At 42.7% G+C, this 25,229-nt stretch overlaps 1 protein-coding gene across 1 annotated transcript in view; it reads right to left on the reverse strand.

Annotated features, from left to right (window-relative positions):
* LOC142251279 (synaptotagmin-like protein 2) overlaps positions 1-25,229 on the reverse strand; it is a 152,395-nt gene that overhangs the window by 67,253 nt on the left and 59,913 nt on the right. The window contains exons 3-4 of the mRNA XM_075323924.1: positions 18,601-19,016; positions 9,299-9,450 (exon numbers count right to left, since the gene is read on the reverse strand). Of these exons, the coding sequence (XP_075180039.1) occupies positions 9,299-9,450; positions 18,601-18,722 (274 nt within the window). The 5' untranslated portion in view covers positions 18,723-19,016. The remainder of the gene's footprint in view (positions 1-9,298; positions 9,451-18,600; positions 19,017-25,229) is intronic.

Genomic DNA, 25,229 nt, shown 5'->3' on the forward strand with positions numbered 1-25,229 from the left:
GACACAGACCCTGATTCCAGCCATGTGTCACTTACTGAGCGGTTTGCTGTCATTTTGATACAATTAGTCTTTTTTCTGCTGGAGATCTAGCAGTTATAGAGCTTATGAATATGCTGGACTACCTGGCAGCATGTCAAGTAGTCCTGTAATGATAATCTACTGCTGATTAATCAGTGATCTATCACAACTACACTAAGCAGCCCAGTAAGTGAGACATCGCTGAAATCAGGGTCTATGTCTCTATATTATGCTGCTCTCAGATTAGGTGTTAAAAATCTGCTGACAGATTCCCTTTAAATAAACTCTAAATCTAAAAACAAACAAATAATATACTAAAAAGGTACACAAACCATGGTAGCTATCTTCTAGCAGGTAATAGGGTTACTTCTCAGATTTAATCCCCCTTCCAAAAACAGTATATACCCCATTTGTAGGGCTGCGTCCTTTTACTGGCAAATAAGTTTAGAGGGAATCTGCCATCAGGTGTTTGCCACTAATGTCAGAGCAGTATAACAGACAGATAGAAACCCTCATTCCATCAATGTGTCACTTACTGGACTGCGTGCTGTATTTTTTAAAAGTCACAGTTTTATCAGCAGGAGATTATCACTAGAGGACTAGTAAACCTGCTGCCATACAGTCCTCCCTATTCATAAGCTCTGTATAACCCCGCCTCCCAACACTGATTGGCTGTTTTCTGACTATTCACAGTGTACATAGAAAGCAGCCAATCAGAGGTGTAGGCAGGGTTATACAGAGCTCAGCAATGGAGAACTGCTAGATCAGTAGCAGAGAAAACAATCATTTTATCAATAATACAAAACACAGCCTAGCAAGTCATACAACACTGGAATCAGGGTCTCTGCCTCTACATTATGCTGCTCTCAGGTGGGGTAGCATCAACCAGGTGACAGATTCCCTTTAAAAGGGGCATAAAAACCTCAGGAGCTTCATACTTCATAGTTGGTGGCTCTTTTATATATTTCAGCTTTTGCACTGGAGACTAGGAGCTTAATTTTTTTTTCTCCAAAATCCCTTTAATATATCTTTACGGTTTATATTGGATCTCCGGATCTCTGTATGTAAACAAAGTTTTAATATTGGTATCAGGCCTTCTGATGGATTGATCACTATTTATAGCAAAACATCCAAGGGTCCATGAAAGCCCCAATGATACTGTCATGCAGGGTTGGGATTAAAATTTGTAACAACAGGTTCTCTATAAACCCCGCCCATTTGAAAACCACACCCATTTTGTTAGCCACACCCATTACATAACTACACCCATTCTGTAACCACAACCATTCTGTAACCACACCCATTGTCACGCACTTTCCTCAACCAAAAAATCCAAGTAATTTAAAGTAAAATCTCTTTCCCCTTCTTCTCCTCCTCTACCGTCACTCTCTTGTCCAGCACCAGCTGTTCCAGTCACGGTCAGTCATATTGTATTAAACGTTTTTTCTACAATTCTTAAAAATGATTACTAAAGGAGCCCTGCTAATCTTGGAATGGACGACCTTCCCCATACAGATCTCATCTCATGTGGCTGCTTTTCCAGTGCAGATCCATTCCCATTATGGCAACTTTCCCCTGCAGATCCCATCCCATTATGACCTCTTTCCCCTGCAGATCCCATTATGGCCCCTTTCCCCTGCAGATCCCATCCCATTATAGCCCGTTTCCCCTGCAGATCCATTCCCATTATGGCAACTTTCCCCTGCAGGTCCCATCCCATTATGGCCCTTTTCCCCTACAGATCCCATCCCATTATGGCCATTTCCCCCTGCAGATCCAATCCCATTATGGCCTCTTTCCCTTGCAGATCTCATCCCATTATGGCCCCTTTCCCCTGCAGATCCCATCCCATTATGGTCTCTTTCCCCTGCAGATCCCATACCATTATGGCCCCTTTCCCCTGCAGATCCCATCCCATTATAGCCCCTTTCCCCTGCAGATCCCATACCATTATGGCCAGTTTCCCCTGCAGATCCCATCCCATTATAGCCCCTTTCCCCTGCAGATCCCATCCCATTATGGCCCCTTTCCCCTGCAGATCCCATCCCATTATGGCCCTTTTCCCCTGCAGATCCCATCCCATTATGGCCCCTTTCCCCTGCAGATCCCATGCCATTATGGCCTCTTTCCTCTGAAGATCCCATCCCATTATGGCCCCTTTCCCCTGCAGATACCATCCCATTATGACCTCTACAGGCACACGGACGCTGGCAGGCGGCAGCAGGATGAGCAACCTCACCACGCTGCTGTGACCTCTGCAGCATCAGCGCGTCGCTGCACGCCAGGTCAGGGAGCAGACAGGCTACACTGAACCCGGAAATGCAGCGCGTACGGAGGTACGGGGATTCATTTGTGTTAGTGTCTTAAAGACACTAACACAAGTGAATACAGGGAACCGGATCGCCGGAGCCTTTTCCTGCCGGTTCGGGGAACGGGCTGCTATTTTAACAACCGATTGTCCGAACAGGACAGAACCGGCTGAATACCACCCCTGCGTACAGCAGTATACACATACATATAAACATCTACAGTCATGGCCAAAAGTTTTGAGAATGACACCAAAATTATATTTTCACATGATCTGTTGCCCTCTGGTTTTTAATTGTGTTTGATGTTTATATCATATACAGAAATATAATTGCAATCATATTATGAGTACCAAAAGGTTATATTGACAGAATGAGTTAATGCAGCAAGTCAATATTTGCAGTGTTGACCCTTCCTCTTCAGGACCTCTGCAATTCTCCCTGGGATGCTCTCAATCAACTTCTGGATCAAATCCTGACTGATAGCTGTCCATTCTAGCATAAGCAATGCTTGCATTTTGCCAGAATTTGTTGGTTTTTGTTTGTCCACCCGTCTCTTGATGATTGCCCACAAGTTCTCAATGGGATTAAGATCTGGGGAGTTTCCAGGCCATGGACCCAAAATCTCTATGTTTTGTTCCATGAGCCATTTAGTGATCACCTTTGCTTTATGGCAAGGTGCTCCATCATGCTGGAAAAGGCATTGTTGGGTGCCAAACTGCTCTTGGACAGTTGGGAGAAGTTGTTCTTGGAGGACATTCTGGTACCATTCTTTATTCATGGCTGTGTTTTTAGGCAAGACTGTGAGTGAGCCGATTCCCTTGGCTGAGAAGCAACCCCACACATGAATCGTTTCAGGATGCTTAACAGTTGGCATGAGACAAGACTGGTGGTAGCGCTCACCTCTTCTTCTCCTAATAAGCTGTTTTCCAGATGTCCCAAACAATCGAAAAGGGGATTCATCTGAGAAAATTACTTTGCCCCAGTCCTTAGCAGTCCACTCCCTGTACCTTTTGCAGAATATCAGTCGGTCCCTGATGTTTTTTCTGGAGAGAAGTAGCTTCTTTGCTGCCCTCCTTGAAACCAGGCCTTGCTCAAGCAGTCTCCGCCTCACAGTGCGTGCAGAAGCACTCACACCAGCCTGCTGCCATTGCTGAGCTAGCTCAGCACTGCTGGTAGTCCGATCCCACAGCTGAAACAGTTTTAAGATACGGTCCTGGCGTTTGCTGGTCCTTCTTGGGCACCCTGGAGCCTTTTTGGCAACAATGGAAGCTCTCTCCTTGAAGTTCTTGATGATGCGATAGATTGTTGACTGAGGTGCAATCTTTGTAGCTGCGATACTCTTCCCTGTTAGGCCATTTTTGTGCAGAGCAATGATGGCTGCACGTGTTTCTTTAGAGATAACTGTGGTTAACTGAAGTGAAACAATGATACCAAGCACCAGAATCCTTTTAAAGTGTCCAGTGGTGTCATTCTTACTTAATCATGACTGATTGATCGCCAGCCCTGTCCTCATCAACACCTACACCTGTGTTAATGGAACAATCACTAAAACAATGTTAGCTGCACTTTTTAAGGCAGGAATGCAATGATGTTGAAATGTGTTTTGGGGGTTAAAGTTCATTTTCTTAGCCAATATTGACTTTGCAAGTAATTGCTGTTAAGCTGATCACTCTTTATAACATTCTGGAGTATATGCAAATTGCCATTAGAAAAACTTAAGCAGTAGACTTTGTAAAAATTAATATTTGTAGCATTCTCAAAACGTTTGGCCATGACTGTACACACAGCATACAGCCATATACACATACATATACACACAGACAACTACACACACCGTACAGCTATATACACATACATGTATACAGATAAAGTCACATAGAAGCGTATACCTATTTGAAAACATTCACAAACATATAATCATACACACACATGTAGACAGACACAATCCTATACACACACATACTGGGGGGCTTTTACTGTTGATGATGGGGGACGCTTCTTCTCTTATCTACCATGCGGCCCACAGACTTGTTTGATGGTAAATTCCAGTGTGGTAAAGGACCTGTGCTGATCTCATTCCCATGTAATCAAAAGGGGCGGGGCCTCAGTCAACACAGCTGATGTCAGAAAGAAACTCTAGGCTATGTGCGCACTAGGCGTTTTTTTGCGGCATTTTTGCACGTTTTTCGGGAGCGTTTTTGGGCTCAAAACTGCATGACTTTGCTTCCCCAACAAAGTCTATGACTTTTCATTTTTGCTGTCCGCACACATCTTTTTTTTTCAGCTGCGTTTTTGAGCTAAAAAAAAAATGGACATGTCAATTCTTTCCTGCGTTTTACTGTTTTTCACCCATGCAATGCATTGGAAAAACACAGCAAAACGCAGTGATCAAAAACACAGCAAAACGCAGCAAAAAACACACCAAAACTCAGTAAAAATGCATGCGTTTTTTTCCGGTGCGTTTTTGCCACGGGTGCGTTTTCTTGCATTTTTGTGCGTTTTTACGGCCAAAAACGCAGCGTCAAAAAAACGCTGTGCGCGCACATAGCCTAAGTCGTCCTGGAGTTGTTTATAAGTGAAGCGAGGGTCTGAGGTAAGATCTCCAGATGGGGGGGGGCGAAGCCTGCATGATTATAGTGGACGGGAGGAAGCATGGCCGCGCCCACTAACAAAGCCGGTCACACCCACTACCCAGGCAGGTCCTCTAGCCACTGGGATGTAGCAACTGATGTGGCTGGATGGAGGCAGCGTGCGCTGCAGGAAGCCATTATAACACACATGGCCGCGCACTGTGAACTGCGTGCGGCCGTGTCTCCTGTACAATGCAGCCAGTCAGCACTGTCTGCGCCTGTAATGTGTCAGTGTGCCCGGCCACATCACAGTACAGGAGACACGGCCGCGCGCAATTCAGTGTGCGAGGTCATGTGTGTTATAATGACATTATGCAGCAGGCGGCCGGCCCTGTACAACAGCTGGGAGAGCAGCCCAGGGAGCAATTGCCCGCCTGCCTCCCGGAGAGAGAACCGGATTGCACCTCTGGGATCTTCCCGGTTAGGGAAATGGGCTCCTATTTTAACAACAGGTTCCACCGAACCAGGGAGAACCGGCTGAATGCCACCCCTGCTGTTATGTGTTCTCACATCTGCGCTATTATATCATTTATATATCTATCCATCTATCATCTATTATCTATCATCTTTCTATTTATCATCTCTATCATCTATTATCTATCATCTTTCTATCTATCCATCATCTATCTACCCATCTATCTATCTATCCATCTATCTATCCATCTATGTATCTATCTATCATCTATGTATTTATCTATCTATCTATCTATCATCTATGTATCTATCATCTATCTATTCATCTATCTATCCCTTCTATCTATCTATCTATCTATCTATCTATCCCTCCTATCTATCTATCTATCTATCATTTATCTATTATTTATCTATCCATTTATCATTTATCTATCATTTATCTATCCATCTAGCAGTTTCATGCAGTCTTCATGTTGTTTGGTTTGTACGTTTTATTTTGCTAGCACTAGTAATTGTCAGATCGGCTGTACACATTGTTGGTTGTACACATCGGTTGACCTGTTAAGTATAAAACTTATCTTTTCAATGTTTCTCTTATTTACACATTTTCTGTGTTAAAAAAAAACAACTAAAATAAGTAATGCTTGGTTAAATGAGAAAAATTATCTTTTTGTTTTTTGGACACTTTTCGTTCTATTGGATGCGCCGTACCTTCGCCAGCCGGACAGCTTAGTCTGCACAAATAATCTGGCTGCCAAAAAAACAGAACTCAAAAGTAAACTTGACGGAGCGCATTATAATTCAATATCCAAGATTCATCATCATCTGACTGACACTGAAGCTGCAGTATCTGCCTATATGGCTATGATCTGAGGCTTTGCCTCTCTTATCCGTCAGCTGAATCTTCTACTGCAGTCAGTGAGTCTGAGCCACCGGACCGGGGACAACCCTGCCCGTTACATAAGGTGCTTATGGCACCAGCGTGGATGAGTGTCCAAAGCAATAATTTCTTAGATTTCCCAATTTGTTTTCTGAGATTTGTGATGTGAAAATATAATGGAATTCACAAACTAATGTCAGTTTCTGGTTAAAAAACTGTGTTTTGAAAAACGTAATATTTTTGCTATTTCTACTTTTTGTTCTTTTCAGATCACTCACTATATTTTAAGGGAATCTGTCAATAGGATCAACCTTCTAAAGCCATGTGTATGGGCATGTAGGTCATAGGAAGCTGAATAAAGTGATACCTTGATATCTGCGATCCAATGTCTTATTCCAGATAAATCAATGCTTTCTTATATGTAAATGAGCTTTCAATCAATAGGTTGGACATAGGTCTCCCAAGAGTCTGCCTCAAGAGCTTATTTTAAATGAAAGGATGCATTACCAGTGTGAGACATGTAGATCAGGAGAGCAGACTGATAGTCATTACATGTCTCACAATAGTAATTTCCTGTCGTTTACAATAAGCTCTTAAGACAGACTCTCAGAGAGATCTACGTACGGTCCATAGCTCATGTAGATGGCTTAGGAAGATTGAGTCTACAACAGATTCCATTTGAAAATTTGATTTAAAGGTGGGCAATGTTTATAGGAGGGGTGTGGCCTATACAGACCAACATATTCACCATAGTTTATCCCAGAAATTGGCATAAATGTATAGTGCATATTTATGCATTCAATGAGCAGTCATAGATTTCTGTGTCGAATGCATGGATAGGCAAAAATGCATGGAATTTAGAATGACATTTGCACCTTTTCATAAGTTTGCTGTATTTTACTCCAACATACATGGTTTAAAGGGAACCTGTCAGTCGATTCATGTTGCCCACAGTTAGGGCACAGCCAGACTGCACAACTGCAGCCAGGTATGTTTTTTCTCAGAAACACTACGGCATTTCAGAGAAGATATAGCTTGAAGACCCGTCTGGGAATCATAGACAGAGAGGAGACTAGCCCTCCTCAGCCCTGGCTTCTCCCTTCACTGCTCTAGGTGATTGACAGTCCTCTGTGTGCATTTATCGGGAGAGACCTGTTAAAAATGTAGAGCATGGAGACGTCAGCTGTAAGTGTCACTGTACTAGTCAGGTCTCTCCCTATAGTTCCCGGCTGGATCCTCAAACTATAGCTTCTCTTAAACACCGAAGCATTTCAGACAAAAATAAAGATTTGTTTGCTCTCACTGTACACTCTTGTAGCCTTCAATGGGGTCACAGGAACCATGGATAAATATGTTGCCACATTGAGGCTGCCACTAAGAATACATCTTTAAAAAAAAAAACCCTGATACCTCCTCTCCAGACAATTGGGAAACCAATACCCAGTTATTCAGTTAGTGCAAAATCCATATGTGGAGCATAATGGGACTGAGCTATCCACGAGGGAGGAAGCCGGATGCTTCTGAAACGCGCGTCGGGAACCAGTTCAGTTCATTGAAAGTGAGAACAGCACCCTAGCAGGACATTATGAAGGAAGAAGTTGGGGTATAGCCTGTACCAGGACTTTAGCAAGCTCCACTTCAGCAATCTGGTATCTGGATCTACTATTACTTCATTGGCAAATGCACTCATCAAACTATCATTATTTTTCAAGTGCGACACAAACCAGCTGAGCGCCCCATCACGGAGGAAGACTGGTACACTTTCCAAGCCAACTACACTGTAATCACCTGATATCGACTCCGAGTGCTTCACTGCCACGTAGACAGATTTGTCAAGAGGAGTATAATGACAGAACAGGGGCTCCTAGGCTGGCCATCAGACTTTAGACCCTGCGATGTCCCTTATCTCAGAGGTAGGCACGATGGTAGCCAGGTCTGAGCTCCCAGTGGGACCCTGACTCCTATCCAAGCCCTGATTCTACTCCCCCCACCCTGGGAGCGAGCCGTAGAACCAGTAACAATACCCCATAGAAAAGATCCTAACAAGGGAGAATGAAAACTTGCATACACTGCACGCAAACAGAAAGGAGAGACTATATGTGTACTAGGGAATAAAGAAAATGGAAGGCAATAAACGCACAACAGGGGAACTTCCACACCACTCCAAATAGCAACTACAGATTACCATGAACTGGATAACTCAAAAAATTAGGATCGCTGAAGCTATCTCTGGCGATCCCCTAGCACACTCTCCAGCCTTAAATAGGAAGAGGCCAGCTGTGGATGGTAATCAGCAGCCTGGCTCTCAGAAGAGTTGCACACTGCTCCAAATGGATTAACTCCTGCATGGCTGGGAGCAGTGAAAACAACTCAGCCGATGCTCAGCAGATTGCCTGTCAGACTCTGCAATGTGAACAGGGTCTGATGCCGTTGTTCTAATCTGCAAATGCGGATCTGGACAGCGCATGACAGTATCTTACTGATTAAATGGAAGCAGCAGCATGGACTATCACTGCTAACATCAAAGGTGCATGAGGAGTCACCACATTTATTACAGTGTACCAACGTGCTTTTGTCATTTTCATCAACCAACAAAACAGATCTTCTGGTGGATGTAGCTTTTGGAAAAACTTAACTACAATCAGGAATAACGCACGCTTATATCTGAGCCATAGCCACTGGCCGGGGCATCACTCAGTATCTTCAGCTGACGGACAGAGCACCTTTTTTAGTCTAGTATAAAGTATATTTTAAAGTCAATGGAATTTCTGTTGTAAACTATACTGTGGCTGTATATTTATATATTATCCATAAAGCTATTTATTTCAAGCAAGGATTGGAGATTACTGTAATCTGAAAACTTTATATTAGCAAGGAATTAAATAATTATTATTATTAATTGAAATAATTATAGAGGACTTCGTGCTAATTTTTCATTTGTATTAAATGTTTAGAATAGTTCAAACCAGAATATCAGGAATAATCAATTAAAACATATGTTTTCAAGAAAATAAATTCCAAAACCCTGACACTACAATGTTACTTACTTTGATTTGAATTCCGCTTCCTCCGAATTGATGCTCTAAGTAAGTCAGAGCCTTGCAAATCCTCCTTGAAGCGTCGAGACTTCACATCGTGGAACCATTCTCCAGTCACAAATTTTTTCTTTTTATCATCTTTCAAAGATCCCTGAAGACGTCTAAATGAGGAAAAAAAATGTTGTATCCAACAGTATCCATCATATCAATATCTGTTGATGCATTTACTTTCTTCTACATTTACCAAAATTAACATTTTGTACAATAATATCAACATAAAAGTGGAATTTGAAGTGTACACTTCCCAAAAAAGTAGCGTTATATGACAGATATATAGGAGGAAGATAACAGTAATATGGGCAAACAAAACACTTTATGATCTAATTTTTTCCTTGGTCTTTACCATTGATCTGTTATTTGATAATAAAGATGATAACAGAGAGTAGTAGAAAAAGGGTTTTCAACACCGCGCCAATGACCCAATCGGATTCAGAAGGAGATTAATGCTTCTTTATTTTCATGCACAGGTCAACGCGTTTCAGGAGTCTAAGCTCCCTTCATCAGGACACAGGCAAAAGATCATCAGATCAAATTATTTGATAATAAAGCAGAGAAACTGACAAGTGTCCAACGTAAAGGCTTCTATACACATTGAACGACTTAACGTAGAGTGTTGGAATGATCGTTTTAGTTTCAGCTCAGATCGTCATTGTTTGAACTGAAGTCGGATGTGTGTCTTTTTTGGCTGAAAGATGGACTAGAGATGTCACTCAAAGAAAGATTGCGCATCCACGACCCATCATTTGTTGAAAGATTATTCATTTGTCACACGATTTTACTGAGCACGTATGGCAAGGATGGGCAACTACAATGGCCAATATGGACTAAAATGTATACGACTCTTGATTATTCTTTAAATAACTGTTTTTTTAAACATCCGTTCAATCAGCAACACATGTTAATCGAATGTGTATGGGGCTTTTACTGTCCTGAATTAAGATGAGGAGGGATGGTTAACATCTGATGAACAATGGAATAATCCAACTTCACGTTTCCATAAAAACACAGCTTTAATGAAAAACTTTTTTAAAATACAAAGAATATTTTTCTTGTAATAAAGATAAGCCACAAAAGTATACTATCTCTGGGTCAGGAAAAATCTAAAGGTTCTGTAAACCGCACACCAGATGCGTTTTGAGCACATGGCTCTTAGCACCCTTCTTATGTTACTTCCCTGGTCATCTTCCTGTGCTGACTTCTCACCTGCTTGTCCCGCGCCTACGCACACAGTGTCCTGAGCTGGTGTCCGCAGACCCTACGGGGTGGCTTGAAGCTCTGTCCCTTGGCCCTCTATGGTCACCTTCCAACAGATTCGTGTGAAAAGTTGGCTTCGGTACTTGCAGTTTCCTTAGCCTCCGGTTTTACTAGCTGAGCACGTTGGTTATTCTCCTCTAGTCTAGGGATCGGATCCCCGTCTGCGGCCAAGTCCCTCCACTCAAATATGTCGTATGTAGAACGAGACCACGGATGTATGCGCACTTCCCGTGGGCTCTAGTACCCCTTCTCTCTTGTGCCTGGGCCGAGCTGCACCAGCTCCAGACCACAGGTCTTCACTCCTCCACTGCTCCTTCTCGACTGTCTCACTTTCCACAGGCTGCTGCCACTAACTAGACTCCACCCCCCAGCGGCCGATATTACCCTGGTCTGATGCAGTGTTACTGAGTGAGAGTGTCTGTGTTTTGTGTATACTGGTGGATTACCTCTTCCTTACCCAGGGATGGGATACCACACCTCTGGCTGAGATGCAGTACCTCTTTGGCGACTGAAGCCTCAGGGGCGACACATGCCCATGGTCTTCTAAAAACAGTAGTGATAGCCATACACACAGTGCCTTTGCAAGACAATAACACAAAGCCAAGGGGATATTTATTTTAAGTGTCTCCTCTTACTTATCGTGGCGTAATCCTGCCTGTCTAGGCTTCAGTAGTGTATTGCCTCTTCTTTTAAAAGTGGGATCACTCTTTAATTAGTCTGAATACAAATAGGTGTAAAAAAAAACTGCTCCAAAGACAAGCTCAGTTTTCCAGCATTCTCACTGATCAGCTGATTGGAGAGGCCGCAGCCATTGTCATGTTCCCATCATTGTTTATCCCACACAGCACTGTGCATTTTGTAGTGGCTGTGCCTGGTACTGCAGCTCACACATTCAATGTATAGGACAGCTGCAATACTACCCATAGTTGGTACACTACACTCTGAAGGTTTTTTGTGAGGGGTGCACCATGCCACTAGAACAGGGTTTTACAAAAGATCCAAAGGTAATCAACATCAAACCTTTATTTTGCCCAACACATGATGATCAAAATTAGAGAACAGCAATGACTGTAGCACAGAGAAAGATTATAACTAAATTTTCTGAAGGTAACAACAGTCACCAATCAGTAGGACGTGTACAGGCCTTTGCTTTGAATGACTTCAGCACATCTGCGGCCACAGGACATAACTAGTCTCTTACATTGCTCTGGTGTGATTTTGATCCACTCTTCTTCCAGTCTCTTGCATAGTTCTTTGACTGTTGTGGGTTTCTTGGCCATAACTTTGTCACCAAGGATTTTCTAGAGGTTTTCAATTGGATTTAGATCAGGACTTTGGGCTGGCCGTTTCATTGTTTCAATGTTTTCTGTTTCAATGAACTGCTTTACCAGTTTTGCTGTGTGACAGGGGACATTGTCCTGCATGAAAATTGCTGGCTGATTGAATCATGAGCGCAAGGTAAGGAACCACATGGTGTTGAAGAAGGTTCTGATACACACTGGCATTCACTCTGCCATGTAGCTGTATGATTCAACTTCTGCTACAGAAAACATTCCCCAAACCATGACACTTCCACCACCACCTTTCAATTACTTCTTATCAAACTTTGGGTTCAGTCTTTTCCCAGTTTGTTGATGAACACAATGTTTCCCATCAGACCCAAATAGATTAAACTTGCTTTCATTTCATCACTAAAATGACCTGTAGACCACTTCTCTGTCCACACAACATGCTTCTCACCAAAGGTGAGTCTAGCCTTTTGATTCTTTCTGATAATGGGAGGTTGGTCACTGCAGAGTGGGCTTTCAGTCCAAATGCTCTTAAACGTCATAACACTGTATGAAGAGACAGATCCTTACCCTGTTCAGTGCTGAACTGCCAAGCAATTCAAGCTGCAGTTGTTGCAACGATTACTCATGGAGCTTCTCCGCATTATCCTGTCCTCTTTTGCATTTGTATTTCGAAGGCAACCATCCTTTTTGGGGAACTTGAAAGAGTTTGTGATGTTGTAAAGATGCAATGTTCTTGAAATCACAGACTTGGAACAACCAAATTCTCATGCTATGGCTGACAGGGCCAACCCTTTGGTCTTCATCTGGAGAACCTTCTGCTGGAGGGTTTTAGTCACTTTGGAACGGTACACCATTTTTTCAAAGTCACTGCAAACTGGAACGTTATGCTGCCAGTTAAATAGAGTTTGCCAGATAATTAAGGAAATTAGTACCAGATGTCAGATTAACACCAATAACTTGCAGGTATATGAAAGTGTTCTCTAATTTTGATCAGTATTCTTTTTCATTTATCTCATTTACATTTTTATTATGTACTTTTGAAATAAGCTTAAAATACTGTGAGTTTACTCATGTTAGGATATAATCACATAGGACTACACAATGACCACAACATTTAGGAAATTGTGTGTTGTTCTCTAATTTTGATCTCCAGTGTATGTACATAACTATGCCAGGTACACAATAGAGGGGATGTGTCGATTGCCAGAGTGCCACGGTCTCTTCCTTTAGCAGATTGGTGGGAGTGCAAGTAAAGGTCCAGTCACACTAAGCAACTTACCAGCGATCCCAACAACGATAGGGAGCGCTGGTAAGTTGCTAGGAGGTTGCTGGTGAGATGTCACACTGCAACGCTCCAGCGATCCCACCAGCAACCTGACCTGGCAGGGATCGCTGGAGCGTGGCTACACAAGTTGCTGGTGAGCTCACCAGCAACCAGTGACAAGCCCCCAGCGCCGCGTGGAAGATGCTGCGCTTGGTAACTAAGGTAAATATCGGGTAACCAACCCGATATTTACCTTGGTTACCACCGCACGGAGCTACACGTGCAGAGAGCAGGGAGCAGCGCACACTGAGCGCTGGCTCCCTGCTCTCCTAGTTACAGCACACATCAGGTTAATTACAGGATGTGTGCTGCAGCTACATGTGCACAGAGCAGGGAGCAGCGCACACTGCTTAGCGCTGGCTCCTTGCTCTCCTAGTTACAGCACACATGGGGTTAATTTCCCGATGTGTGCTGTAGCTACATGTGCACAGAGCAGGGAGCAGCGCACACTGCTTAGCGCTGGCTCCCTGCTCTCCAAGCTACAGCACACATGGGGTTAATTTCCCGATGTGTGCTGTAGCTACATGTGCACAGAGCAGGAGCCGGCACTGACAGTGAGAGCGGCGGAGGCTGGTATCAAAGGTAAATATCGGGTAACCAAGGACAGGGCTTCTTGGTTACCCGATGTTTACATTGGTTACCAGCCTCCGCAGAAGCCGGCTCCTGCTGCCTGCACATTTAGTTGTTGCTGTCTCGCTGTCACACACAGCGATCTGTGCTTCACAGCAGGACAGCAACAACTAAAAAATGGCCCAGGACATTCAGCAACAACCAACGACCTCACAGCAGGGGCCAGGTTGTTGCTGGATGTCACACACAGCAACATCGCTAGCAACGTCACAAAAGTTGTTCGTTAGCAGCGATGTTGCTAGCGATGTTGCTTAGTGTGACGGGGCCTTTAGACTCCACTTATCTGATATTGATAACATGTACAGTGCCTACAAGTAGTATTCAACCCCCTGCAGATTTAGCAGGTTTACACATTCGGAATTAACTTGGCATTGTGACATTTGGACTGTAGATCAGCCTGGAAGTGTGAAATGCACTGCAGCAAAAAAGAATGTTATTTCTTTTTTTTTAAATTGTGAAAAGTTTATTCAGACGGTCATTTATTATTCAACCCCTCAAACCACAAGAATTCTGTTTGGTTCCTCTAAAGTATTAAGAAGTATTTCAGGCACAAAGAACAATGAGCTTCACATGTTTGGATTAATTATCTCTTTTTCCAGCCTTTTCTGACTAATTAAGACCCTCCCCAAACTTGTGAACAGCACTCATACTTGGTCAACATGGGAAAGACAAAGGAGCATTCCAAGGCCATCAGAGACAAGATCGTGGAGGGTCACAAGGCTGGCAAGGGGTACAAAACCCTTTCCAAGGAGTTGGGCCTACCTGTCTCCACTGTTGGGAGCATCATCCGGAAGTGGAAGGCTTATGGAACTACTGTTAGCCTTCCACGGCCTGGACAGCCTTTGAAAGTTTCCACCCGTGCCGAGGCCAGGCTTGTCCGAAGAGTCAAGGCTAACCCAAGGACAACAAGGAAGGAGCTCCGGGAAGATCTCATGGCAGTGGGGACATTGGTTTCAGTCAATACCATAAGTAACGTACTCCACCGCAATGGTCTCCGTTCCAGATGAGCCCGTAAGGTACCTTTACTTTCAAAGTGTCATGTCAAGGCTCGTCTACAGTTTGCTCATGATCACTTGGAGGACTCTGAGACAGACTGGTTCAAGGTTCTCTGGTCTGATGAGACCAAGATCGAGATCTTTGGTGCCAACCACACACGTGACGTTTGGAGACTGGATGGCACTGCATACGACCCCAAGAATACCATCCCTACAGTCAAGCATGGTGGTGGCAGCATCATGCTGTGGGGCTGTTTCTCAGCCAAGGGGCCTGGCCATCTGGTCCGCATCCATGGGAAGATGGATAGCACGGCCTACGTGGAGATTTTGGCCAAGAACTTCCGCTCCTCCATCAAGGATCTTAAGATGGGTCGTCATTTCATCTTCCAACAAGACAACGACCCAAAGCACAAAGCCAAGAAAACCAAGGCCTGGTTCAAGAGGGAAAAAATCAAGGTGTTGCAGTGGCCTAGTCAGTCTCCTGACCTTAACCCAATTGAAAACTTGTGGAAGGAGCTCAAGATTAAAGTCCACATGAGACACCCAAAGAACCTAGATAACTTGGAGAAGATCTGCATGGAGGAGTGGGCCAAGATAACTCCAGAGACCTGTGCCGGCCTGATCAGGTCTTATAAAAGACGATTATTAGCTGTAATTGCAAACAAGGGTTATTCCACAAAATATTAAACCTAGGGGTTGAATAATAATTGACCCACACTTTTATGGTGAAAATTTATTAAAATTTAACTGAGCAACATAACTTGTTGGTTTGTAAGATTTATGCATCTGTTAATAAATCCTGCTCTTGCTTGAAGTTTGCAGGCTCTAACTTATTTGCATCTTATCAAACCTGCTAAATCTGCAGGGGGTTGAATACTACTTGTAGGCACTGTATGTGCTATTCCATATTCACCTGGTTAAAGAGAACTTGACAGCTGATTCAATCTGCTCGAACCACAGGCATAATGATTCAGACACTGGATGCGGCGTTCCAAAGAAAACATATGACTGATGACCATGCATTTCGGATGACTAGTCCATGAGGTGGATATACAGTGGCTTCTCTTTATTCAACTCCTCATGATTGACAGATTTCTCCTAATACACAGTCAGTCATGGGAAGCGGGGTGGGGAAAAGCCACCATGGACTAGCCTCTTGGACAAGTCATCTGAGATGCATCGGTCCTGGCTAGCTTTTTAAAGTATGTCGGTGTGTGATTCATACTGGCCGTAGGTCTGTCAGCATGAAACATATCATAGGTTCCATTTAAAGGAAACCTGTCATGAAAAAAAATTCTATTAACCTGCAGATTATTAACGTTGTGATGCCATGCAGCTGTAAGACTAAGAGCCCCACCGCTATGGTAAATGATCTTTATTCTTCCTGGCAGCTCAGGCTATCAGTCATAGGGGTGCAGCCAGCACAAATTTAGTCACCGTGCAGTGCATAAAGAATGGGGCTACAAATGCTCTCTCGGCACTGACTGACAGCCGGCTCAGCACTGATGCTATACTGTGATGTTGGAAATGTGCATGTCTAGCAAAGGCACAAAGTGATGATAGCATGTTCTCTTTCAATATAGAGCAGTACATCTGTGACTTCATGATACATCAATGAAATGTAGACCCCTGATACCAACAGCACTCATGCAGCTCCACATAAGGACACTGCCACCACCAAGTTTTACTGTAGGCACTATGCATTTTTCTAAATTAATTTGTCTAAATGCCTGGTGCATACAGTGAAACATGGTGGCAGTGCCCTTTTGCAGGACTGCATGATGCGGCTGGTGTTGGGGAGCTACATTTCATTGGTGGCATTATAAATTTACAGATGTACCGCTCTATGCTAAAAGAGAAGATGATACTATCACTCCATGCCTTTGTTAGATGTGCATAATAATTGAAAACACAAATCTATTGCATTTTTGAAGAAGAATAGGGTGCAAGTGATTCAGTGGCCAAGTATATCTCCTGATTTGAATCCAATCCAACACTTCTCAGGAATTCTGATGAGACAAATTGTCATCACTCTCCATACAGCATCCAGGCTCTAAAATAGATTGTTCTCATTGAATCATAGAATGATAGAGTTGGAAGGCACCTCAAGGGCCATCGGGTCCAACTCCCTGCGAGTGCATGTTTTCTAATTCTTGAAGAATGGAAAAGGATAGATGTTGTAATAGGTCCCCAACTTCTTGATCCCATTCCTAGAAGACTTAAGGCTGCTTTACACGCAGCGACATCGTCGCTCGTGAAAGCACCCACCCCCGTCGTTTGTGCGTCACAGGCATATCGTTGCCCGTGGCGCATAATATCGCTAGTGCCCGTCACACTACTTACCTTCCTAACGATGTTGCTGTGGGCGATGAACAGCCTCCTTTCTAAGGGGGCGGTTCGTGCGGCGTCACAGTGACGTCACACGGCAGGCGTCCATTGGAAGGGCGGAGAGAAGACGCATGAAAGTCACGCCACCTCGTTGCTGGCTGGACACAGGTACGGTGTTGTTCGTCGTTCCTGAAATGTCACACATAGCGATGTGTGCTGCCTCAGGAACGACGAACAACAAGTGTCCCGAACCAGCAACGATTTTATGGAAATTAACAACGTATCAACGATAAGGTGAGTATTTTTGATTGTTAGCAGTCGCTCGTACATGTCACACGCAACAACGTCGCTAACGAGGCCGAATGTGCGTCACGAATTCCGTGACCCCAACGACATCTCGTTAGCGATATCGTTGCGTGTAATGGGGCCTTTAGTCCTGCCTTATAAATCATGGAGGGCATACAAAATACTAGATGTAGTAGTTTTTGATGTGGGGTGTATTCAGGGTTGTCAACCAAAATTTCCAGGACAGTCTGTAAAAATGAAGCACTTTTTTTCCCTGTCCATAAAATAAATTTAAGGTGTCCGTGATTATTTTGGAGATGAAGGAACTTATACAGATTAATCGGACTTTAGTTCTCATTTTACAGTTCACAGTGAATGCAGTTAATGTTTTCATTTCAGAATTATGGGCTGTAGACGAATATCACTTATAATCAATGATTTTGAATGTTTGTCCAATCTGTCTGTAAAATAATATCTGTCTGTTGATTTATTTTTTTTTTAAACTGTCCAGAAAAAATAATGAGTCAAGTTGGTAACCCTGGGTGTATTCATTTTTGATTCAACTAATTTGAGTAAAAATGTACATTTTTTTTAAAAGTTATATTATTAACCTTACTTTCATTTTATGGGTTTAAAAAATGTTGTAAGAAACAGCCTTGTCAAAATTTCTGAAATTGTTCCTGAGCAGGCGTATACCTGGAAAATGCAAAATTAGAAAGCTAAACCCACCCTAAAACTATAGATATCGCTTGTTTAGTTTACATTTCCAAGGCACACACTTGGGGTACTGCAGGATATAATGTGCAATAACACAAATACTGTCTATGAGTCTGTACGGTCTACAAATTCTACATCCAGGGTTTGTTTTTACTTTTTTTACATTTTAGAAGACTATTTCAAAATAACTACTTAAGGATATTCTGCAATAATTACTTTACTGTACATACAAGTGAAGATAAGGAAGTTTATTAAAAGCAATAGACATTTTAGAGCCTACGACATTATAGTATATGTTTCTGCTTACGCCCTTGTTGACCGATAAAGGGTTAAATCTATTAATTTTAAGCAAGTATTACAGGATATGATGTGTGGTTTTATGATGATTTGTTGCACCCTGGGTCAGTATCTATGGTAGGGTCCTACCTGATGCGGTCACTGTCCTTCTTCTGCAGGTCAGCATCTCTTTGCAGGACTTTCATGAGCTTGTCATACTCCTCATCTGTCAAGAAGCTGAGGTCCAGCATGGTGCCTGAGCTGTTCTTCATTGCAAATAGAACAGAAACTTCTAGTTAAAATAAAGCTGGTAAAGTTTAACCATGGAGGCACCAGAAGTAAGGATGACTTCGCCTGGAAGAATGGAGTTAGCAGGAGCGGAACATGTGGAAATTTGGCAGCTTCATCTTCTCAATTTAGCTGCTATCCAAAAGTAATGAAGGTTAATTTCCATCCACTTTCCCCAGCGCAGTCACTGTGTTTCCAAGGAACGCGCGCAGACTACAGTGGTCCCCATTGTCTGTAGTAATAGGGTTTAGGGTCCATTTCAGATGTCACAATTTTTCCTATGAAGAAAAGAAGAATTGTAAACTGGACTGGTTACAGCTCGGAGAAAATATTCCTTCTAGATTTAGATGATCATGACATACGGCGAGGAGTGAATGTGTACTATGGGGGCGGAGGATATTTATTCCTCGGAACACGTTCCAAAGAAAGCGACAGAGCTTGACTTATTCCAGTGGTGCAGGCAAATTCTGCCAAGGTAACAGTATGCGGTGATATCAGCCCTGTAAAGTAAGGGCACGGGAAAAGCAAACACCGGACGGCCAGGGCGTGCTGATTACGAAAAAAAATAACTGTGTAAACATGGAGCATAGAGCTTGTGGCTAGAACAAAGCCGAGGTCATTTGTCAAATTCCAAGGTTACCTGGAACTTTTGTTGGGAAAGTGATCTCAAGTAGACTCGGGAAGCCAGTATGGGCACACGTTACCTGTCCATATGTTCTCCGCGGATCTCGAGAGCAGAAATAGACTGCGGATGGGAGTGTCTACCTGTCCTACCACTTTCCTTTACCATTCTGCACACCAATAATTCCAGTAACCCTTTTACTCATCTCATCGTCCCCTGGGGACAGAAATATATTGTGAAACCACCCTTTGTGGACACACTGTAGTGACAATCGCTGTGTTAGTATAGATTCCTGACCTAGCCAGCCCAGTTTCCTTAAAGCTATAGTGAACAATTGCTGGAAAGGAGCCAGCAGTGCCTGTTATTGGAGCCTGGTATGGAAAAGGTTACATAAATAGAACTATTTCACCTTCTTGTCTTTAGCGCTTCACAACATGCATACAAGTATCAGGGCGTATTGTGATCCATTTACAGCTCCCCATTGTCCACGGGCGGCTACATTGTTTCCCTAACAAAACCTCAAGTCTTATTTACATTTGTTGTGCAGTTGGATGTAATTTATTGTTCCCTGTTATCAGCGATTTCATGCAGGGGATAGCTTGATTGTAATGGTTGTCTTAAATGACATGAATTCTAATGACTGATTGCTCCAGTGATAATTGCTTTTCCCCCATTTATTTCCAATTCTGGCAACCTCCATATATGTGAACCCTTAGGCTATGTTCACACAGGGCTTTTTTGGTAATTTTTTTTTTCCTGACCTAAAACTGATCTTGTGGCAGGAAATCTCCTTTCAGTCATCTGCGTTTTTAGTGCGTTTTTCATGCGTTTTTTTTAGTGGCGTTTTTGCTGCAGATTTGCTGCTTTTTTCCTACAAAATAGGTTGTATCAATGAAAAAAATGCAGCAAATCTGTAGTAAAGAATTGACATGCTCACTTTCCGTTTATGCGTTTTTGTTTTTTGCTCCTTTTCTTCCGAGCGCTGTAACTTTTTTATTTTTCCGTCAATCTTGCCATATGAGGGCTTGTTTTTTGCGTGACGAGTTGTACTTTTAAATGAAACCATAGGTTTTACCATATATTGTACTGGAAAACAGCAAAAAAATTCCAAGTGTGGAAAAACTGCAAAAAAAGTGTGATCGCACAATAGTTTTTGGGATGTTTTATTCACCGTATTCACTATATGGTAAAACTGATGTATCTATGTGATGCCTCAGGTCGGTGCGAGTTTGTAGACACCAAACATGTATAGGTTTACTTGTATCTAAGGGGTTAAATAAAAATCACAAGTTTGTCCAATAAAAGTGGCGCACGTTTTGCGCCATTTTCCGAAACACGTAGCATTCTCATTTTTCGGGATCTATGGCTCAGTGATGGCTTATTTTTTGCGTCTCAAGCTAACATTTTTAATGGTACCATTTTTGCGCAGATGCTACGTTTTGATCGCCTGTTATTGCATTTTGCGTAAAACATGCGGCGACCAAAAAACGTAATTTTGGCGTTTGGAATTTTGTTGCCACTACGCCGTTTACCAATCAGATTAATTGATTTTATATTTTGATAGATCGGCATTTCTGAAAGCGGCGATACCAAATATGTGTATATTTATTTATTTTTTAACCCTTTAATTTTCAATGGGATGAAAGGGGGGTGATTTGAACTTTTAGGTGTTTTTTTTTACTTTTTTTTATTTATATTCAGCAATCCGATCGCTATTATCTATCTGCTGATCACAGCTATACAGCTGTAAACAGCAGATACAGTCACTTCCGGTTTCCCTCTGCTCCGTGCCGAGGAAAAACGAAAGTGAAACTTCGTAACTGCAGGCGTCATCACATGACCCTGTGCTACGATAGCAACCACCGAATGTCACGTGATCACTCACGTGACTTTCGGTGGGGGCGGCGGTAAGTAAAAAACATGGCCGCGCGCATATAGATCTCGCTGCCAGACTTTGGCAGCGAGATGTAAGGGGTTAAATGTTGCGAGTGGAAGCGATTCCACTCGCAACATGCAGGCACACATGTCAGCTGTTGAAAACAGCTGATATGTGTGCAGACAGCCGCCGCCTGCCTGCGGCAGGGGGCGGGGCTTAACGGGACACGATCCTTAACGGATAGATCCGTCCAAGGTCGTGAAGGGGTTAAAAACCTGACCAAAAACACAGGTATTTGACAAAACAGTCAGGAAAAAAACCTGATGTATTTTTGTGTGTGTGTGCATGAGATTTCAGAAATCTCATAGACTTTGCTGGGACTGTAAAAAGTAGCTTTTTATTAGCATGGATTTGCATAAAACCAAAGCAAATCTGCAGCTAAAAAACGCAGCAAAAACTTACCAAAAAAGCCCTGTGTGAACATAGCCTTAGGCTCCCACACACGTTAGACTGGTGCCAGCTGAACCTGCTGATATTGATGGGTTCGGCCGACTGTCTAAGGGTATGTGCAGACGCTGCAGATTTGGTGCAGAAATATTCTGCATGAAATCTATACCTTGTGGCAGTAAAATGCACTAAAAAACGCACAGAAAAATGCATGCTTTTTTGTTGCGCTTTTTTTCCAGGCGTATTTTAATTAAGTCAATGGCTGGAAGGGCTAAAAAACATAGAAAAAAAAACGCCCCAACAATTGACATTCTATCTATTTTTTCTGCACCAAATCAGCAATGAAAAAAAAAACAAGTGTGCACAGCACTTCAGAAATCTCATAGACTTTGCTTGCTTCAAGATTGTCATGCAGATTTTGGTGCAGATTTCTCAAAAAACGCATGGAAAACTACATAAAAAATGCACTGTGTGCACATAACCTAATGTGTACAGGAGCGACGACCAATTGTTCGGGAGAAGTGTCTATCACCCATGTCCGATTGTTGATTGCCATCAGCCGACAAGTCAGTCGGCAGCTTTTGTTGCACGAGGACAATAAATGAAGTGCATGTGAATGTATACAAAGTGCAGCTCAGACCTTTTAGTTTTAATGGAAGGCGGCTATATTTAACTGTAATACATGAACTATATCTAAGGGTACCGTCTCACTAAACGACATACCAGCAATTTCGACCACGATATGACCTGGTCAGGATCGCCGGTGCGTCGCTACATGGTCGCTGGTGAACTGTCAATCAGGCAGATCACACCAGCGACCAGTGACCAGCCGCCAGCCAGCAACGACTCATGGAAACGATGCTGCGCTTGGTAACGAAGGTAAATATCGGGTAACTAAGCAAAATGCTTTGCTTAGTTACCCGATATTTACCCTGGTTACTAGAGCACACCGCTTAGTGCTGGCTCCCTGCACTCGTAGCTAGGGTACACATTGGGTTACTAAGAAAAGAGCTTCACTTAGTTACCCGATGTGTACTCAGGCTACGTGTGCAGGGAGCCAGAACTGGCAGCCTGAGAGCGGCGTACGCTAGTAACCAAAGTAAATATCGGGTAACCAAGCAAAGCGCTTCGCTTAGTTATCTGATGTGTACCTTGGTTACCAGCGTCCGCAGCTTCCAGACGCCGGCTCCCTGCTCCTTGCACATTCAGATCGTTGCTCTCTCGCTGTCAAACACAGCGATGTGTGCTTCACAGCGGGAGAGCACCGTCCAAAAAAATGAACCAGAGCAGTGTGTAACGGGCAGCGATTTCACAGCAGGGGCCAGGTCGCTGCTTAGTGTCACACACAGCGAGATTGCTGATGAGGTCACTGGTACGTCACAAAACCTGTGACTGAGCAGCGATCTCGCTATGTGAGAAGTAACCCTAAGGTAGCTACAGGTACACATTAAATTGGCTATAGTTCAGTCTACCTTGTTGGTTTAATTTCTCCAAAATGAGAAAAAAAGCCAGAAGTCACTTTAAAAACTTGAAGCCAGTTTTAAATCTTAGATATAAAATGTTAAAGGGCCACTTTTGACTTTTAGGATTGCTACTTCCAATAGGAGGTATAAAATGCAAAGTACAAAAAAATGTTCCTGTACTATGCAGACACTGCTCACAAATCCTTTAATACACCACATGTGTATTTTAAATATTTGACAAGTGCCAATTGTTTGCTTCAAAAGGTGTAGGCTATTGGCATTACATCTGTTACCTACTGGAAAAATAAAAAACAAAATACAAATTACTAAATTTAACTATGTTGATGCCCGCATTGCCAACACCAAGTGCGCACTTCACTGTAACCTTCCAGAAAACCAAACCACTCTACTTTAAACATGAAATGGGTGTTCCAATATTCTGCAGAGAATGCACATACAGCTCTGGCAAAAATTAAGAGACTACTGCAAAATTTTCAGTTTTTCAGATTTTTTTCTTTACAGGTATATTTTTGAGCAAAATGTAAATTGTTCATTTATTTAATAAACCACTGACAACATGTCTCCGAATTTCCAAGCAATACATTTTGTATTTATTTTCTGAAAATGAGAAATGGTCAAAATAACAAAAAAAATGCATTGCTTTTAGACCTCAAGTAATGCAAAGAAAACAAGTTTACAATCATTTAGAAAAAAACAATACTAATGTTTCAACTCAGGAAGAGTTCAGAAATCAATATTTTGTGGAATAACCATGATTTTAATCACAGCTTTCATGCGTCTTGGTATGCTTTCCATCAGTCTTTCACACCTTATTGGTGGCGGATTGGTGATGATCTGGGGATGTTTCAGCAAGGCTGGAATTGGGCAGATTAAACTTTGCAAAGGACGTATGAATCAAGCCGCATACAAGGTTATCCTGGAAAACAATTGCTTCCTTCTGCTCAGGCAATGTTCCCAAACTCTGAGGACTGTTTTTTCCAGCAGGACAATGTGCCATGAAACACAGCTAGGTCAATCAATGTGTGGATGAAGGACCACCACATCAAAACCCTGTCATGGTCAGCCCAATCTCCAGACCTGAACCCCATTGAAAACCTCTGGAATGTAATCAAGAGAAAGATGGCTAGTCACAAGCCATCAAATAAAGAAGAACTGCTTACATTTTTGCACCAAGAGTGGTGTAAGATCACCTAAAAACAGTGTGAAAGACTGGTGGAAAGCATGCCAAGACACAGTTATTCCACAAAATATTGATTTCTGAACTCTTCCTGAGTTAAAATATTAGTATTGTTATCTCTAAATGATTATGAACCTGTTTTCTTTGCTTTATTTGAGGTCTGAAAGTAATGCATTGTTTTGTTATTTTGACCATTTCTCATTTTCAGAAAATAAATACAAAATTTATTGCTTGGAAATTCGGAGACATTGTCAGTAGTTTATAGAATAAAAGAACAATTTACATTTTACTCAAACATATACCTATAAAGAGAAAAATCAGAAAAACTGAAAATTTTGCACTGGTCTCTTAATTTTTGCCAGAGCTGTATTGTATATATTATAACCCCAGCCTATCTTAGAAAACTTCTCTAGCCCATCCACTGTGCATTCACGTGAATGGGGATCTGTGTGCCTAAGATAGCCAGAAGTGGCACTATGCAGTAGTGTAACCTCAAATTCATTTTACCCAATGCAACATATCCAACAGGGCCCCCATCTATCGTGTTTCCCCCCAAAAAAGACCTACTGTTACGGGGGGCTGTCTGATAATAACCGAAAGGAGTATCAGACAGTCAGGGTCCACCGTGCAAAGACTTTGCTGCAGACTATGGCAGAGTGCAATACCTCTGTTAACTCACAGAAGGATATAATAAGAAAGTAAAGCAATTCCTCCCTTACTTGGAGGGTGTGTGGAATGATCTCTGTTAATAATCACAGAGACAAAGGCAATGTGTGCGAAATGGCACCTACCTAGGTCCGCTCTTCTAGTGGTGCAAAAGAGACGAACAGCAGCGTAAGCCGCACAAAGCTCCTACCTGCGTTCGCTCCACTAGTGTGCGAGGAC

Source organism: Anomaloglossus baeobatrachus, chromosome 9, assembly GCF_048569485.1.
Source record: "Anomaloglossus baeobatrachus isolate aAnoBae1 chromosome 9, aAnoBae1.hap1, whole genome shotgun sequence".
Classification (NCBI taxonomy): Eukaryota; Metazoa; Chordata; class Amphibia; order Anura; family Aromobatidae; genus Anomaloglossus; species Anomaloglossus baeobatrachus.